General features: G+C 38.7%; 1 protein-coding gene across 12 annotated transcripts in view; it reads left to right on the forward strand.

Moving 5' to 3' along the window:
• The window catches only part of A830018L16Rik (RIKEN cDNA A830018L16 gene), a 562,288-nt gene that overhangs the window by 161,870 nt on the left and 383,784 nt on the right, over positions 1–16,634 (forward strand). For 9 of the 12 annotated variants that reach the window (XM_006495540.3, XM_030254976.1, NM_001160369.2 and 6 more), the window contains one exon: positions 12,890–13,062. In XM_006495540.3, the coding sequence (XP_006495603.1) occupies positions 12,890–13,062 (173 nt within the window). Of the gene's footprint in view, positions 1–7,597; positions 7,998–12,889; positions 13,088–16,634 lie in introns of those variants that run through there. The other 3 variants (XM_030254977.1, XM_006495544.2, XM_006495543.4) reach the window with 2 other exon arrangements.

The raw sequence follows: 16,634 nt of genomic DNA on the forward strand, positions 1-16,634 counted from the left end.
AACACATTTTTGGCATAATATAAGGCCATTAGTCATATCTAGAGACAAAACTTCCCAATGATATCACTTCATGAGTTCTTTAAAATTACAGGCAAGCACACCTTTTACAATCATCAGGATGCAAAGAAATAGTATAAAAACATTTTTTTTAGATCTATAATAATCTTACATATATTTTTTGGAGTGGCAGCTGGAGTAAATAAGCCAGTTGTAGTGCTCCCATAAGTTCCATAATTTCATTAACTTTTTGCAAATCTTGCAATAATCTCCACTTTCCTGATTTTTTTCTTAATTACAAATATAGGTGAATTCCAGGGAGAATTAGAAGGTTATGTGTCCAGCTTGCAATTGTTCCTACACTAGCAGTTGAGTGGCCAGATTTTTTCTGAAGTTAGAGACCACTTATCCACCCATACAGGAACATCACTTTTCCTAGTAATTTTATCTGCATGAAGTGCAGACTTGTCAAATGGTCCCTATTAACAATACCCTAGACCTGTTTTTCCTTTTCTTGGGGTAACTATAAGGAGCTCTAATTTTCTCTGATTCTGCTTTCTTAATCCTCGGTTAGGTAAATAACCACAAACAAACATTTGTTGTGTAGCTTTGTTGTTGGGACTGTATAAAAGGACTTCCATGTTCTTCATAGTATCTCTTGCCCATAAATTAACAGGCAAGTTAGAAATAATGTAATGTTGAAAATATCCATGGTGGCCTTCCTCATTTTCCCAATGTAAGATATCACTGGTTTGTTTCGTACTCTGACTTTGCTCTATCCCTTGTAATTGAGTAATAGTAGTTGTTTTAGGCCAAGAAGCAGACCAATGAAAAGAAGTGATTATAGATATATCTGCTCCTGTATCCAGCAGCCCTCTAATTATTTTCCATTTATACTTAAAACTAATTCAGGTCTCTCGGCTTTTATTGCTTGGACTCAATAAGCACCTGAAGAACCTTTTGCTCTTTGAACATTAGTTTTAACCTTTAATTTCTTTTTTTGTCATAACCAATGGTACAAGGATTAATTGAGCAATTCTCTGTCCAGGTTGGATGACCGAAATATGGGTAGGTGAGGAAATCATAATTTTAATTTCCCGAGTATAATCTGCATCTATGAATCCTGGGGCAATCATCAATCCTGCCGTAGTGGCACTGCTTCTTCCCAGTAACAATCCTACAGTCCCTGATAATAACAGACCAAATATTCCAGTAGGAAGAGCCTGATTCCCCATTTCTGGAGTTAATACTCTGTAGATGGAGGAACTGAGGTCCAGTCCTGCACTGCCTGGGGTGGCTCAGAAGAGATCCTGAAAGGACTGTTTTGCTGAGGAATGACCTGTATTGCCCCATAACATTATTTTGGGACCTGGGGCTGGCCTCCTGTCCTGTTTCCCTGAGGGAGAAGATTTCCTATGTTATCAGTCTAAGACCTGCCCTCACTAGCCCAATGCATTCTTCTCCTGCATCTAGGACAGAGTCCTGATTTTTTTCTCATTATTACTTTCCTTAGTTTTATTTGGACAATTCATCATTTGATGTCTTCGCTGGATACACCCAAAACAACTTCCAGGAGGCCCATTAATCATCCTTTCTCTTTTTCTGGACTGTTGAAACAAAACTTATTGTATAGTTTTTCCCTGTAGTGTGGTGGCCATGGCCACATCCTGCACATAAAAGGGACCAATGTCAGAACATAATCTAATATAATCTGTAATAGTTCCAGTCTTTCTTTAAGGTCTTATGGTGGCCTAACAGGCTGTGTTTGCATTCTCATAAGCCAATTGTTTTGCTAAAAGAATTCTAGCATTGACATCTCCAACCACTCTACCTGCCACTTTCATCAACGTACCAACAAACTCCTGAAAAAGCTCATCAGGTCCCTGCCTTAATTTTGAGATATCTTGAGAAAAAATCCTCTTTAGTAGGCAAGGTATTCCAGGCCCTGCAAGTAGCAGCACCAAGTTGAGGATAAGTACCAGGATTAAATTGTAACTAATTCTGACTATCCTGATATTGACCACCTGTTAACATCTTATAAGTAACTAGGTTGTTAGCACCAGCATTTAACTCTGCTGTCTGCTGACGTCTTTCACAAAATTCCATTTTACATAACACATAATCCTTCCCCTCCCCCAAACATGAGTTAACTGTTTCCAATCTGCAGGGTGGACAAACCATATAAAACAGCTATGGTGAATGGAACAGCAGGTCCATATTGAAAACAGGCAGTTTTTAAATCCTTTAGCTGTCTAAAAGGAATGATAGTGTGATATCTAACAGGGTTACCTTGTTGATCCTGTGCTTCAAACACAGGGCATTGCAAAGCATATCCTTGTATAGCTTCTACTTGTTCTATACCCTGTTTTATTTCTGCCTGAAGATGTGATAACAGAATAACACTAGGATTTAAAGTAAGACGTTTCCCTTCATTTCTGTTGCTCTTCAAAGTCACTGGAAGAGGGAAAGTCTTCATTTTTGACTGTACTATTGGGATGTCTTCCTCAGAATCTGAGCTTTTGCTGCTCTTTTGTTCTCTAAGAATTTTCTCAATTTTTTTCTACAAGCTGAGCCAATTATTTTGTTTCATCTTCTCTGTCTACGGGGTGTTCCTTTGCAAAAAAAAAAAAAAAAATACCTAAAGAGAATCCTAAAACAGAGTCCAGTTTTCATTATGATACTTAGCAGCCTCTTCCTCCAGCTCAATTTTATCTCTGTTATTGAGAGACTCATCACTCTTTCCTGCCTTGTCTAAAATCTCAGAAATAGGAGATGCAGATGGAACTGTTTCATCTTTCCTCTTGCTTTAAATATCTGTGTCTTCCAATATCTTACCTAAATTTAGACATTTATGTCTAGAATCTAAAGTATCTTTAACTAAGCTCCAAAAGCTAAAATCATCTGGGAGTTTTTCATGACCTTGCATTGTATAGTCCTCTTTTATCCTTTCTCCCATGTTTGTAAACTTATTGTATCATCTTTGGGAAAACAAGAACAAATTTCTCCTATAAAAGTCAGAAACTGGATAAGCTGTTTTTGACTTATCTTTGTTCCTCTAGATTTTTGCATATCTTTCAGCATATATACAAAAAGCATTCTACCATTACCTTGCCCCATTGTTACAGTGTTTACTTACCACCGGCTTAAATTTTTCTCTGTGAGCACTATCAATTCCCACAGTATCTGTCACTGTACACAACTTACTGGAGCTCTACCTGAGTAAGCCAGGTCAGTCAGTCAATGGATTCTCCAGGGTGGGAGCAAGGGTTGAAAAGAAAAAAGACAATTACACAACACTGTAAGAGGTGGGTCCTGTTTATATATCCAGTCTGTTATCTATGTCTTTTGGTTGGGGAAATGAGTCTACTCATGTTAAGAGATATTAAGGAATAGTGATTGTTGCTTCCTGTTATTTTTGTTGTTAGTGGTGTAGTTATGTTTGTGTGGCTATCTTCTATTGGGTTTGTTCAAAGATTAATATCTTGCTCTTTCTAGGGTGTAGTTTTCCTCCTTGTTTTGAAGGTTTCTATCTATTATCCTTTTTAGGGCTGGATTTATAGAAAGATATTGTGTAAATTTGTGTTTGCCATGAAATTTCTTGGTTTCTCCATCTATGGTAATTGAGAGTTTTAGTGGGAATAGTAGCCTGGACTGGCATTTGTGTTCTCTAAGTGTCTATATGACAACTGCCCAGCATCGTCTGGCTTTTATAGTCTCTGATGAGAAGTCTGATGTAATTCTGATAGGTCTGCCATTATATCTTACTTAACATTTTTTCCTTGCTGCTTTTAATATTCTTCCTTTATTTTGTGCATTTGGTGTTTTGATTATTATATGACAGGAGGAATTCTTTTCTGGGCCAAACTATTTGGAGTTCTGTAGGCTTCTTGTATGTTCATGACCATCTCTTTCTTTAGGTTAGGGAAGTTTTCGTCTATAATTTTGTTAAAGATATTTACTGGCCCTTTAATTTGGGAATCTTCACTCTCTACTATACCTATTATCCCTAGGTCTGGTCTTGTCATTGTGTCCTGGATTTCATGGATGTTTTGGGTTAAGAGCTTTTTGAATTTTCCATTTTATTTGACTGTTGTGTCAATGTTTTCTATGGTATCTTCTGCACCTGAGATTCTCTATTCTATCTGCTGTAATATGTTGGTGATGCTTATTGCATCTATGACTCCTGATCTCTGTCCTATGTTTTCTATCTTCAGGGTTGTCTCCATTTGTGATTTCTTTGATGTTTCTATTTCCACGTTTAGATCCTAGATGCTTTTGTTTAATTCCGTCACCTGTTTGGTTGTGTTTTTTTTGTTCTTCTTTAAGGGATTCTACCTGTTTACCTGTGTTCTCCTATATTTTTTAACGTTAGTTATTTATGTCCTTCTTAAAGTCCTCTATCATCATCATAGAAGTGATTTTAAATCTGAATCTTTCTTTTTTCAGCATGATGGGGTATCCAGGACTTGCTGTGGTGGGAAAACTGAGTTCTGATGATGCCAAGTAGCCGTGTTTTCTGTTTCTTATGTTCTTGCACTTGCCTTTCACCATCTGTTTATCTCTTGTAATAACTGTTCTTACTGTCTCCAACTGGAGCCTGTACATCCTTTGATCCTGGTTTTGTCAGAACTCCTCAGAGTCCAGCTGTCTGTGTTGCTGTGATACTGGGATCCTGTGATACTGCGACCCTGGATTTGTCAGAGCTCCAGTGAGTCAAGATTCATCTGGGATCCTGAAATCCTCGTGTGACCAAGCTTCTGAGATCCTGTTATATCAGAGCTCTCGGGAGTCTGGGTGTTGCAGGAATGGGAGGGGAGCCAGAGCCCTGGGTTTGCTCTGGGCACAAGTGCAAGCTGAATGGAACCTGTGCTTCTGGCTCTGCTGGGGTTTGTGTTTCCCTGGTTCCTCTGGTGGTCCCGGTTAGTCTGGGTTTTGGGCAAGATGTTGTGGCCTCAGCTGTGATCTCGAGTATGCCAGAGCTCCAGTGCTCCTGGGTGTGTCTGATCTCTTGGAAGTTGAGCTTCCTCTGTGATCCTGTGATCCTGGCTGTTTCACAGCACCTAGAAGTTGGGCTTCCTCTGAGTATTTTAAGAGTTAGTACAGAGCCAGCACCCCAGGTACAGGTTCAAACCAGAAGGATCCTGTGGGGATCAGTTACTTTGGGTGTTGGGGCCAATGTTCTGGCCTCTCCTGTGATCCTGGTCGAGATTCCTCTGAGTGTTGTGGGACTGGTATGATGAAGCTTCTGAGATCCTGTTGTATCAGAGCTCTTGGGAGTCTGGGTGTTGCAGGAATGGGAGGAGAGCTAATGTCCAAGGTCTGCCTTTCAGACGTTTTTTATTAAAGGGTGAATTATAGTCATATTCTTGGTATTTCTTTACTGCCAGGCTTTGTTTTATCTAAAAGGACCTATATTTAACATTTGGTGAGAACTATAATTAATCTATGGACATCTGGATATGCTGGTGGTAATAAATTTGGCAGCACTCAGTGTTTTCTTGAAACTTGCCTTGCAAATTGGCCTGTTATTTAGTCAGTTTATCTTCTTGAAAGAACTTGCATGGAATTAAACATAAATAGCTGAGGTTTACAATATTACTCCTAAATACTTCTGTACTCACTTATGAAAATCTATTAGATACAATTTCTACCTTACCAACTGACACTTTCACCAAGTATCTGAATACCACTATAGCTCAGTTTCTCAGCCTCTTAAAAATTTCTTACCATTTCCAAAGACTCTGCCTGCCACAAAATTCCAATGCCAAGTGAATCTTTTATTTAGTAGTACTGCATCTTAATTGGCTGTAGGTAACAATTTTCAACATGACTTGGTGGTTGAATAACATTGATCTCTCTTGTTTCTTTTGAATTAAGCTAGTTTGTACTGGTTTCTGGTTGGAATTATTCAACAAAGTATGGTTAAACTTCTTCATGTGTCAGGAGGGTATCTCCTGTGTCTGCCAAATTATATAACATGGGTTTTCCTGAGGGGAATCTGAAGTGGTCAGGCATCTCCTGAGAACCCTGGAGTATCTGCCATAGGGTTGTCTTTCTCATATAGGGAAGCAAATGGGGCAGAAAAGGTCTCTGTGAGGCTAGGCTTGCTTGTATCTGATATAGTCATTTCTGTCCACATCATTGGTCTAAGTAAGTCATTTGTGGAAGTAAATATACTTTACCCCTCTGTGAGTCATTCAAAAGCCACATTATACAAGGCAGGGACATTGAGAGATTAAAGACTGGGGTCATTCAAATTGATCCTCCACACTAGCAACCATTAAACTCTAAGGATGTTGGTTCCTCTGTGGCTCTGGAAGAGCCTATTGCAGATGCTCCACCAGCACCTCCTTTCTATGACTTTTGCATTTAAAAATCATCTTATGCCAGTTCATCCAGTATTATTGGATATTTGGAAAAGAGAGTTGTTGGAAAACCCAGTCTACATGGATAAATAAAATACAGACATGGGTTTCAACAGCCATAACAGTTATTCATCTAGGTAGAGTTAGGGCATTTGTTGGTCTAGCAGGAACTATAACAAAATATGCACAAAAAAGCTGGAGGTCATCAGAGAAGAAAGTGATACTTTATGGTATGAGATAACTTGAACGAGGCAGTTAAGATGATCTGGCATTTGAGCCAGATTCACAGAGGCAGAGGGCAGTAGGCAGAGGGCAGAGGCATGGTTATGAGTTTGAAACCAGCCTGCTGTGCATAACAAATTCCAGGCCAGTCAAGGCATCTGGTGAGATACAGTTTCTGTAGATAGATAGATAGATAGATAGATAGATAGATAGATAGATAGATAAACAGATGATAGATAGATAGATAGATAGATAGATAGATAGACAGATGATTGATAGATAGATAGATAGATAGATAGATAGATAGATAGATAGATAGATGATAGATAAGGAGTAAATAAAAATAAGGAGGTAGTAAAAGCCCGAATCAAAGAAAATGAACAGGGTGAGTGGGCTGGGAATGACTTAAACAAGGGAAGTTGACACTGAGAAGGTTGCTATTGTACACACACACAAATACTAAGTCTACAGCAGCACACAGTTCAGTCCTTTGCAGAATGTCTGTAAGCAAATTTTGTAAGGGATCAGATCTGAGTTTTGAGAATTGATTCCTCTCCCTCATTCATTTTGTTGTGTGTCTTCAGACTTCCCCTTACTCCTACAGTTGCTTTGTCTAAATTGCATTCAGTAAGACAAGGCAAATCTGTACCCTATAAATGTAAATGAATGAAAATCAGAAGGAATGGCATATTTATTTTCAAATAACTTCCCAGAATGAACCATCTCAATGTGGTATAAACCGAAGCCAGCATGGGTTCTGGTATTCCATTTATAAAATAGTATATGCAAACAGAGGAGCTAAAGCATAGTAATGAAACTTGACAGCCATAACATTTGAGAAACTATGTTCTGAAACAAATAATAAAAGTGATTTTCCTTTGTATTTTCATATGACAGCTTAACAGGGTGAAGATAAAACAGGATGTTATATGGTTTTGTTTTGTTTTGTTTGTTTCTTCAGTGAATATAAGGTACAGTTTTAGAGAAAAAAATGTGTGTGCAAAAGTAAATCCCATTAACACATTATGTGCTTTAGGTTGTGATCAACTCAAACATTTAATGGATTTTCTATGAGGACTTATTCCACACTCTATGAGGGCCATTATTCCCTAGTCTCTACCCCATGACACTTCCATCCTTGTTAGTCTCCTACACAAAGAGACTGTATGTGCAGAGACATCACTGAACTTCAAGCTTACATTTCCCAAAATTATTACTTCTGCTTTCCATGGCTCTCTTTCTCTTGGTTATCCAAAACTCCATTATGGAATAAACTCCATTTCTCACAGCCCAATGATTTGCCTCAGTCCCATGTTTTACTAAGTTAAAACAACAAAAGCAGTTTAAATTTCTCATTGTTTTTCTCCAGACTAATGTCCTCTACTGTGCTCACTACTTGTCTTCACATTAATGGTGAGTCAAAAAATCTCCTCTCAAAAGAATCTCTAATCTCTATCTCTCTCTCTCTCTCTCTCTCCCCACCCCCTCATTATCTCAATACCAGTTTTAGTGGATTTTTTAAATTGTTGTTACAACAGTACAATGACAGCATTAATCCTTTTTATATGTATGTTCAAGCCACACTAATTCCCACTTTACTATCACCCAATGAGGGAGGAAATCACTCAGACCGATTACAAGATTCTGCTTTCTATTTCATACTAGATTCCTGTCATTTCCTGTTCTAGTCATAACTCAGAAAACAGATGTCAAGACGTTACAGTTCTTGGAATATTTGGACATCCATTGTTTATTTTGACTGTAGAATCAGAAGATTTTAGTTGTTGGTCACTTAGTGCCCATTACTTGGGCTTGTAGAATGATGGAGGGCACATAGTAGAGTGAACAATGTCCTTCATGGTGTCTGAGAGCCAAGTAAGAGAGAAGATCAAGGCTTCAGTACCTACTTCAAGAGCACTCTGTCATGAACCAAAAGCCCTCCAATAGACCCTTCTCTCCCATCACAGGCCAGAGACAGTTTCCATCACAGAAACTTTTTGGGACATTTAAAATTCCAAGCCTGGCAAGATCCCAACTTGTAATGACAGTTGAATTGATTGTGGATTAGATGGTGGACAGCATGTTCCTGGAAAGAGTAGGTATGGATGAAACAGCTACTTCCTGGATATGTGTGCTTCTTGCTAATGGGTAAAGCCAAGTACGTCTGTGAGGTGTGGGGGCTTTCTGGCTAGGCATGCATTTGCTTGAATGTAGCTAAGTACAGGGTTCTTCATCTTATTTCGTAGTCTTACTAGATACCTTTCATTTCCTCCTGTTCTAATCAGAACTCTGTGGAAATTGGGGAGAGGACAGAGGGCCCTGTGGTTTTATGTTTCTAAACAATTCACATTTACAAATTTATCTTTCTATCTTTATGTAAAATGTTTATCTTTGAACCTAAAAAAGGTTTCAAAAGGTCTTGTGTTATTAGCATACATTTTAATTGGATGTTGTGGGTCATGCCTACAATTCCACTAGGTGGGAGGCAGAGGTAGGTGGATCTCTGTAAGTTCAGGTCAACATGGTCTACATAGTGAGTTTCAGTTCCATGACAACCAGTATTACACAGGCACACACTCACACACATACACCCATATACACACACCTTTGTGTGTGTGTGTGTGTGTGTGTGTGTGTGTGTACATGTGTGTATATGTGTGTAAATATATTTAATTGTTATTTACTGTGGTATGATTTTGTATATGTAGCAGAAGATGGCCTAGTCGGCCATCACTGGGAAGAGAGGCCCCTTGGTATTGCAAACTTTATATGCCCCAATACAGGGGAATTCCAGGGCCAAGAAGCGGGAGTAGGTGGGTAGGGGAGAGCAGGGCAGAGGGAGGGTATAGGGAAATTTTGGGATAGCATTTGAAATGTATGTAAAGAAAATATCTAATAAAAAAAGAATAGTTCACTTTATTAAAACACTTTCAAAAATATATATACACAGAAATGTTTATTGAGCTTAATCCAATGTAAATAAAATACACAAACAAAAATCTGTTTCTTCAATCAATTGAATGTGAACAGACTAAGTTCAAGAATTTTCAATGACAAAATATTTGTTAAAGAAGTAGTATTTGTTTTTTCCATTTTTTCATAGGTACCAACACAGAAAGGCTTTGTGCATTTAGAAAAGTACAAGTGGTGGATTCTTCTTTTGAATCATGTAAAACAGAGGCTCCCCAGCTGCCCTGACCCTGTGTGCATCTCCCCTGCTGCCCTATGGTCAGCTATTTCTCACTAAATTTCTGTGCCAGCTGGACCTAACCATCGCAAACATTAAGCCACTTATACCCTCTGTGTGTTCCACTTCCCGACAGTGGAGGCAGCCACCACTTCATTTAACTTCCCAGCAAGTAACCGAGGGTTCTTCAGCATCTCTGATGTGCTCAGCATTTGGATCTTGCCACATCTTAAGTCCTGTTTCATCTTTTCCTTCACAGTCCCTGCAGCCACTTGCTTTTCTTTAGCATTTTCTTTTTACCAGTTTGTATGCTCCTGTGAGCTGAGAGCAATGAAAATATGTGCCTATGCCATTTCATTGTGTAAATAAAATTAATTAATAACATTTAATTAAATATGCAGGTTTTCCCTGTAACTCAGAGAAATGTCCTTTAAATATATTCTAAGTGATATTTGATGTGGTCTTAATCTTTACGTTAGTATCTAAGCTTTTACATGTTGTCTTAAATATTGTGTATTTATTAATTCAGATATTTAAATGTATACTGCATTATATTTCAATAGTATTTTGTGAATTATAAAGACACAGAACACCAGGACTGAATTTTTGAAGAATTGTTCAAAATTTGTCTAATAGTGAAAGTTTTCTGTAAAGGAGCTTTAAGCAGAATGTGTTTCTCAAATCAGGATATTTCAAACATGACTAGACAAGTACGTATTTGTCATGGAATAGGGAAAAGATAAGGGAACGACAAACCAAGATAATTAAATCACCTCTCTCTCCTTTTAGATAAAACCATTATTAAAAGCTGTTTCTTCTTGCTATAGATTTTTCCAGCACAGCAGTCAGCTCTTAGTACACACTGTGCCTTAATAAGTAATAGTAAATTGGTCTTGTGCTGGCTCAGAGCTTGGTTGTCCACCTCAAAATTTCTGTGTCACCTTTACCCCAGAATATCTTGTAGGCAGGACAAATTGTAGGTTGAAAGTTTTGTGGCTAGGTTGGCGTCCCAGTTCCACCAGTGGAAGTCTTGCCTGGTTATAGGGGATGGCAGGTTCAGGTTTCATATCCCCCGTTGCTTGGAGTCTTAGCTAGGGTCATCCTCATAGATTCCTAGACTGCAGTTGTCTCTCCCAGTACCCTCTTCCTCTGTCTTCCCACACCTGATACCTCCTGTTCATGTGCCTACCCCCTCACCTAGACCCCTCCTATCCACCTGAGATGTCTATTTCCCTTTCACAGTGGGATTCAGACACCCCTTTTTGTATTTAGCTTCTCTTGGTCTGTGGATTGTAGCATGGTTATTCCTTACTTTACAGCTAATATCCACTTAGGCCATGAGAGGGAGCCTACCCCTGATGTCTGGAGAGCCCGGAACTAGAAGCTGGATAGCCCAGAAACCTAGTATAGACCCAAACACAGAGTGTGTTTGTGTGTGTATGTGTGTGTGTTTGCATATGTGTGTGTGTATGTGTGTGTGTGTGTGTGTGTGGGTGTGTGTAAGTGAATCAATGAAGTAATTCTTATTTATATTCTGCTGTATTCGTAGTTTGGTGCCTAGCCTAATTTGTGTTTGGAGAGGCTTCATCCAGCAACTGATGGGAGCCGATGCAGAGACCCACTGCCATTTTAGGTCAAGTTTAAGGAATCCTACAGAAGAAGTGAAAGAAGGATCTTAGGAGCCAGAGGGGTCAAAGATACCACAAAAAAAACCACAGAATCAGCTAAGCTGGGCTCATCGGGGCTCACAGAGACTGAAGTAAACAACCAGGAAGCTTGCATGGGACTGACTTAGGCCCTCTGCATACATGTTTCAGTTGTGTAGGTTGATCTTTTCGTGGGACTCCTAACAGCAGGTACAGGGGCTGTCTCTAACTCTGTTGCCTGCTTTTGGGACCCTTTTCTTCCCACTGGGTCACCTTATCCAGCCTTAAAATGAGAGGAGGTAGGATGGGTGGTGGTGGCACATGCCTTTAATCGCAGCTTGGGAGGCAGAGGCAGGCAGATTTCTGAGTTTGAGGCCAGCCTGGTCTACAGAGTGATTTACAGGACAGCCAGGGCTACACAGAGAAACCCTGTCTCAAAAACAAACAAACAAACAAACAAACAAACAAACAAACAAAAATGAGAAGAGGTGCCTAGTCTTCCTGCAACCTGATAGCTGACTGATATCCATAGGAGGCTCGACCTTTTCTGAAGAGAAACAGAGAAGGGTTGAATAGGGGTAGGGGTGGTGGTAGGGAGGAAATCAGGAGGAGGGACTGGGAGGAGAGGAGAGAAGGAAAACTGTGGTCAGGATGTAAAATAAATATATAAATAAATAAAATCGAAAATGATGAAAATTTTGATATTTCAGAAATACTAAAAATTTTAATATAATGAAAATATTCTATAAATCTATGTGCACACTTTTAGAAATCTAGTAAATGAATAGATGAGTGAATTATGAATCAAATGATGAAGGCAAGTCTACATGAGGCTTCAGACAAAAATTAGATTATGTACTTATTTCTTTTTAACCTGACTTTTCTTTTTACTTCAAATATGTCTAGTAATTACAGATATTCAACATTCTCCATCAAGATTTTCTTGGGTCATAGCCCAAGCGAATGCATTGCCTCATTTCAAATATACAAAAAGAAACCACATGGTTTCGGCTAACCTAATTTACTTGTTGGTTCGACCCATTTCATGTGTATATGGCATCCCTGAAACTCCAGAATGCATCACAGTATAAGAAACGCATCCAGCCCACCCTACATCCCCATAGTTGTGTTTTCTAACTGTAGCTCGTTACTTCCAGTGAAATTTACTTTCTGCTTTCCAACTGTGGCCTGACACCTTGCACACTGTGTGCCTTACAGGCTCTCTTCCCTCCATTCAGAATGCCTGCCCACTCTTCTGGGAACCCAAATCTAAGATTTCACTCCCAGACATTTAATCCCAGTGGTCTTCAGGAATTAGTCCAAATCACAGAAGGCAGCCCTGAGCAGGAATGGTGAGAAGCAAGGGGATATTTTGGTTCCAGTGAGCCCAAACCCTGGAGGTTATTTTCCTGTTACCTGTTAAGGAGTAAGAGTAATCTAAAACAGTGCTTTTTCTCTCTTTGTACCTGCAGGAAACATTGGCTTTCAATTCCTCTCTTCTGAGACCTCGTGTGATTGGGGAGTGGATCGGCAGGGCAGAAAATGATGCTGATCCCCTTGCAGCTGAAATGCTGCAGCCGCCGGTTCCGCGGAGTAAGAATGACTCATGGGAAAGTGAAGACAGCAGCTCCAGTCCAGCAGGAAGGTGAGGATCTCCTTCGTGAATCCGTGTGAGTGCTCATTAAACAGGAGAGAGAAAATAGACAGAAGGGCACGATTTTGTTCTGTCAAAACGAAAATTGTTAGACTTTGCATAAGATTAAAAAGTTAATTATATTTTCATTCCATAGTGTCTCCTAAAAGTACATAGAATAATCAGAAGGAAGTAATGATTTACTCTGTTAGAGTGAGCAGAGTAAAACTCTGCTTAGAGGGTGAAGATGCTTGTCCCCAGCCTAGTTCGATCTTCCTGGAGACTACATTACAGAAACTAAACCTCCCTCAATTTGTCCTCTGAACTCCATACATATGAAATGAGCATGCAGAATCAAGTGTACCTACACACAAATACACATACTCGAAGTAAAAAAATAGACAAATAAATAGTATTGTAATAAAAATGTTTAAAAATATTATTTAGATTTGTTCCTGAAGTCTTCTCCCTCCCAACAGCAGTTCTAGGACTTTGTCCAGATACTAGGCAAGCATGTTCCTCTGAGAATCCAAGCTGGATTTGTGCTTTGATTTTTCCTCCTTATTTAAATAAGTTCCATTTCTTTGTTACTAACACCAAATGGAGAAATAAATTCAAGGTTCTAAGCTCTAAGTAAAGACCAGTTGTTAAACCATTCAGGGAGTTAAGAGTCGGGTGGGGAGACTAGAAGGTACTAGGAAGAGGAACCACCAGGGAGAGGGGAACTCTTCAGTGGAAGAATTAGGGGCAGCTGTAGTTAAAGTGGGCTACAGAGGAAAGTCTTTGTTATAGTCACTTAAGCTTACAGATGATAACTGTGGTTGAATATAATTATTGTGTTTTCTTAGGTTTAGTTGTTTAATTTATAAACTATAATGTTTTTAGGACCGTAAAAGTACATATGTCTTAGCTAGTGTTCCACTGCTGTGAATGGACACCACTACCATGGCAACCTTTAACAGAAAGCATTAAATTCTGCAGCACTCAACCAGTGCGTTTTTACCATCTGAAAGCAAATATTCCCCATGGTCTGAGGAACTGAGACACCGCTCAGTAGCAAAATTACAGTTATAAAGTAACAACCAAAATAAATTTATAGTTGGGGGTTCCTAAGACCATCAGAAATATGTGCTTTACAATGGTCATGACACAGGTTGAGAACTACTGATTTAATTAATGTCTTGCTTACAGTTTCAGAGGGTCAGGATCATGGTTGCAGGTAGCCAGGCAGGCTGGGTGCTGGAGCAGTAGCTCAAAGCTTACACCGTGATCTGCAAGCAACAGGCAAGGGGAGAGCCAAACTGGACCAGGCATGGACTTTTGAATCCTCAAAGCTCACCCTCAGTAACGAACCTCCAACAAGGGCATACCTCCTAATCCTCCCAAAAAAGTCCACCAACTGGGAAGCAAGCACTCAAATATATGAGCTTATGGGACTTCCTCTTTCAAAGTGCCACTCCATATAACTTTTATTTTATTCAGACTACATTTCCCAGAATGGGGGCAGGAGATCTGTCATAAGCAACTATGTACTAAGGTGGAGCAACATTCAGATGTGAGATCATGTTTACTAGATAAAGCATATTTACCACTACCATTTAGGGGTCTGACCACCACAAGAAGTACAACCTAAAACAAAAAGGGTCAGTCAAGGAAGCCAGGTGAAAATCATTATAGGATGGAAGAATTATGAAACACAAATTCATTTAAAAATTCATGAATGAAAAGTTGACAGGACCATAGGTCCCCAGGACTGCTATTAGCTTGTCCCTACCAAAGGCTTTTACTCTGTATAACATAGCCACGGGAACTTCATAATTTCTATGTTAAATTTTCTGTCAACCAATAAGTATTTTTTTTCTCAAGGAGAGAAAATTGTGTTTTCTACAATGTAATAGCTTTCAAGGTTCTTCAACTCTCTCCTGCCACTTGGCTCAAGGGAAAGAAGTTCAGAATACTCACTAATGTGTTTCAGGTTTGGAGAAAATTGATTCCATTTCCACACGAAATAACTTTAAATTATTTAAATAGTTAAAGTGCCCCGAAAGGAGAAGCAGACCATGTCTAAAAGTCGATTTCTCTTCTGGGAATTGCCAGATCAATTTCACCTGTCAATGGGGATAATTTTGTTCCTAATGCTAGACTCACGAAACTCAATAGACTTTTATACATTTTCATTGGTAGATCTTTAATTCTTAAATGTAAAATAGAGAAATGTCAACTTCTATCTTGCTTTAATTTATTCATAATAAATCCAGAGCTGTTTATTGCAAATGTTAGTGCCTCTATTTTCTTCCTTGCTTCAGTGAGCTCTTATTACCCTGAGATTTTCAAGCCTAGTTGTAGCTCTTTCTCAGTTGATAAAAAAACATTTCTCAAATATTTGTTCTTCTATCCTGAAAAGCCATCTCAGCTTCACTTCACTTTGTACCTAAAATATGAGCTGAGATGTCACTTGTGGATTGAAAAGGTGACAATGTCTTGACTAAACCCTAGTTACTTCAGAAATATTATATGTTACAAAATGTTTCTCTCCCACCTGAAATTAGAAAACAGGGTTCCTGTATTTCTGCAGTGGCTTACACAGCAACTGAGGGAATAAGAAATGCTGGAGAGAAAGTCTTAAAGTCTCTAGTGCACAATTACAGAATTTGCCTTTGTCATTAAGTAGTAACAATACATGTTATAATTTATCAATGATAAACATTGAGATTCTAATCATAATGATATTCTGAACTACTGAAAGCAAAGTTAATTTTCAAGCTTTACTTCAGCCATTTTTTTCCTTACCAAGGCTGGCACATAGCTATTTTCAATAAATATCTGTTATGTGATTGTAGGAGGTTTGAGTTATCACTATGCCCACACTAAATAATTCACAAGAAAAATCTTTTGAGTCTATTTTTATTTTTGGAGCCATTTCTCTAACCTGGCCTTTCCTAGTAGAAAAGAAAGTAAGTCATATGTAAGTGGCTGTTATTGCAGTACTAAGCACATAGACAGCTCTTTTTGTTTTTGTTTTAATGCTGAACAACAAATATGAAACATTCACCAAGAGACTAGAGAATTTAATTGTAAACCAATTCTTAACAGTCTTATGGACAGAAACTTACCCAAAATATTTTCTTGGAGCTTTTGTTATGAACAACATTTTGTACCTTAACTTTTTTTTTATGCACCTCAAATACATTATAAAAAAATCAACAACTTATGCCATGTATGACTGCCAATTAAAATGCTAACTGCTGGTTAAAGTTAAGGTACTTGAAAGAATGGCACAGGTAAAGCAATACATAACACTGAGACTCCAGTGTTAAGATCATGGATCTTAATTGTCCTTCGGTGAATCTCAAGACAACTGATGTTACATTCAAATTTTATATGAATATGATGAAAGATATTTTTCTGACTCTTCTTTCCTGGATTCTCAAATTAGTAATTAAGAGAGTTCATGGAAGAAGGAAAGCATCAGAATAGCCATAGAGGGAAAAAAGACAGGGGGGGGGGAGAGAAGGGAGGGAGAAAAGGGATGAGGGGCGGGAGATATGGGAGAGAAGGAGAGTGAGAAGGGAAGAAGACAGGGA

The sequence above is a fragment of the Mus musculus genome, chromosome 1 (assembly GCF_000001635.26).
Source record: "Mus musculus strain C57BL/6J chromosome 1, GRCm38.p6 C57BL/6J".
Taxonomy (NCBI): domain Eukaryota; kingdom Metazoa; phylum Chordata; class Mammalia; order Rodentia; family Muridae; genus Mus; species Mus musculus.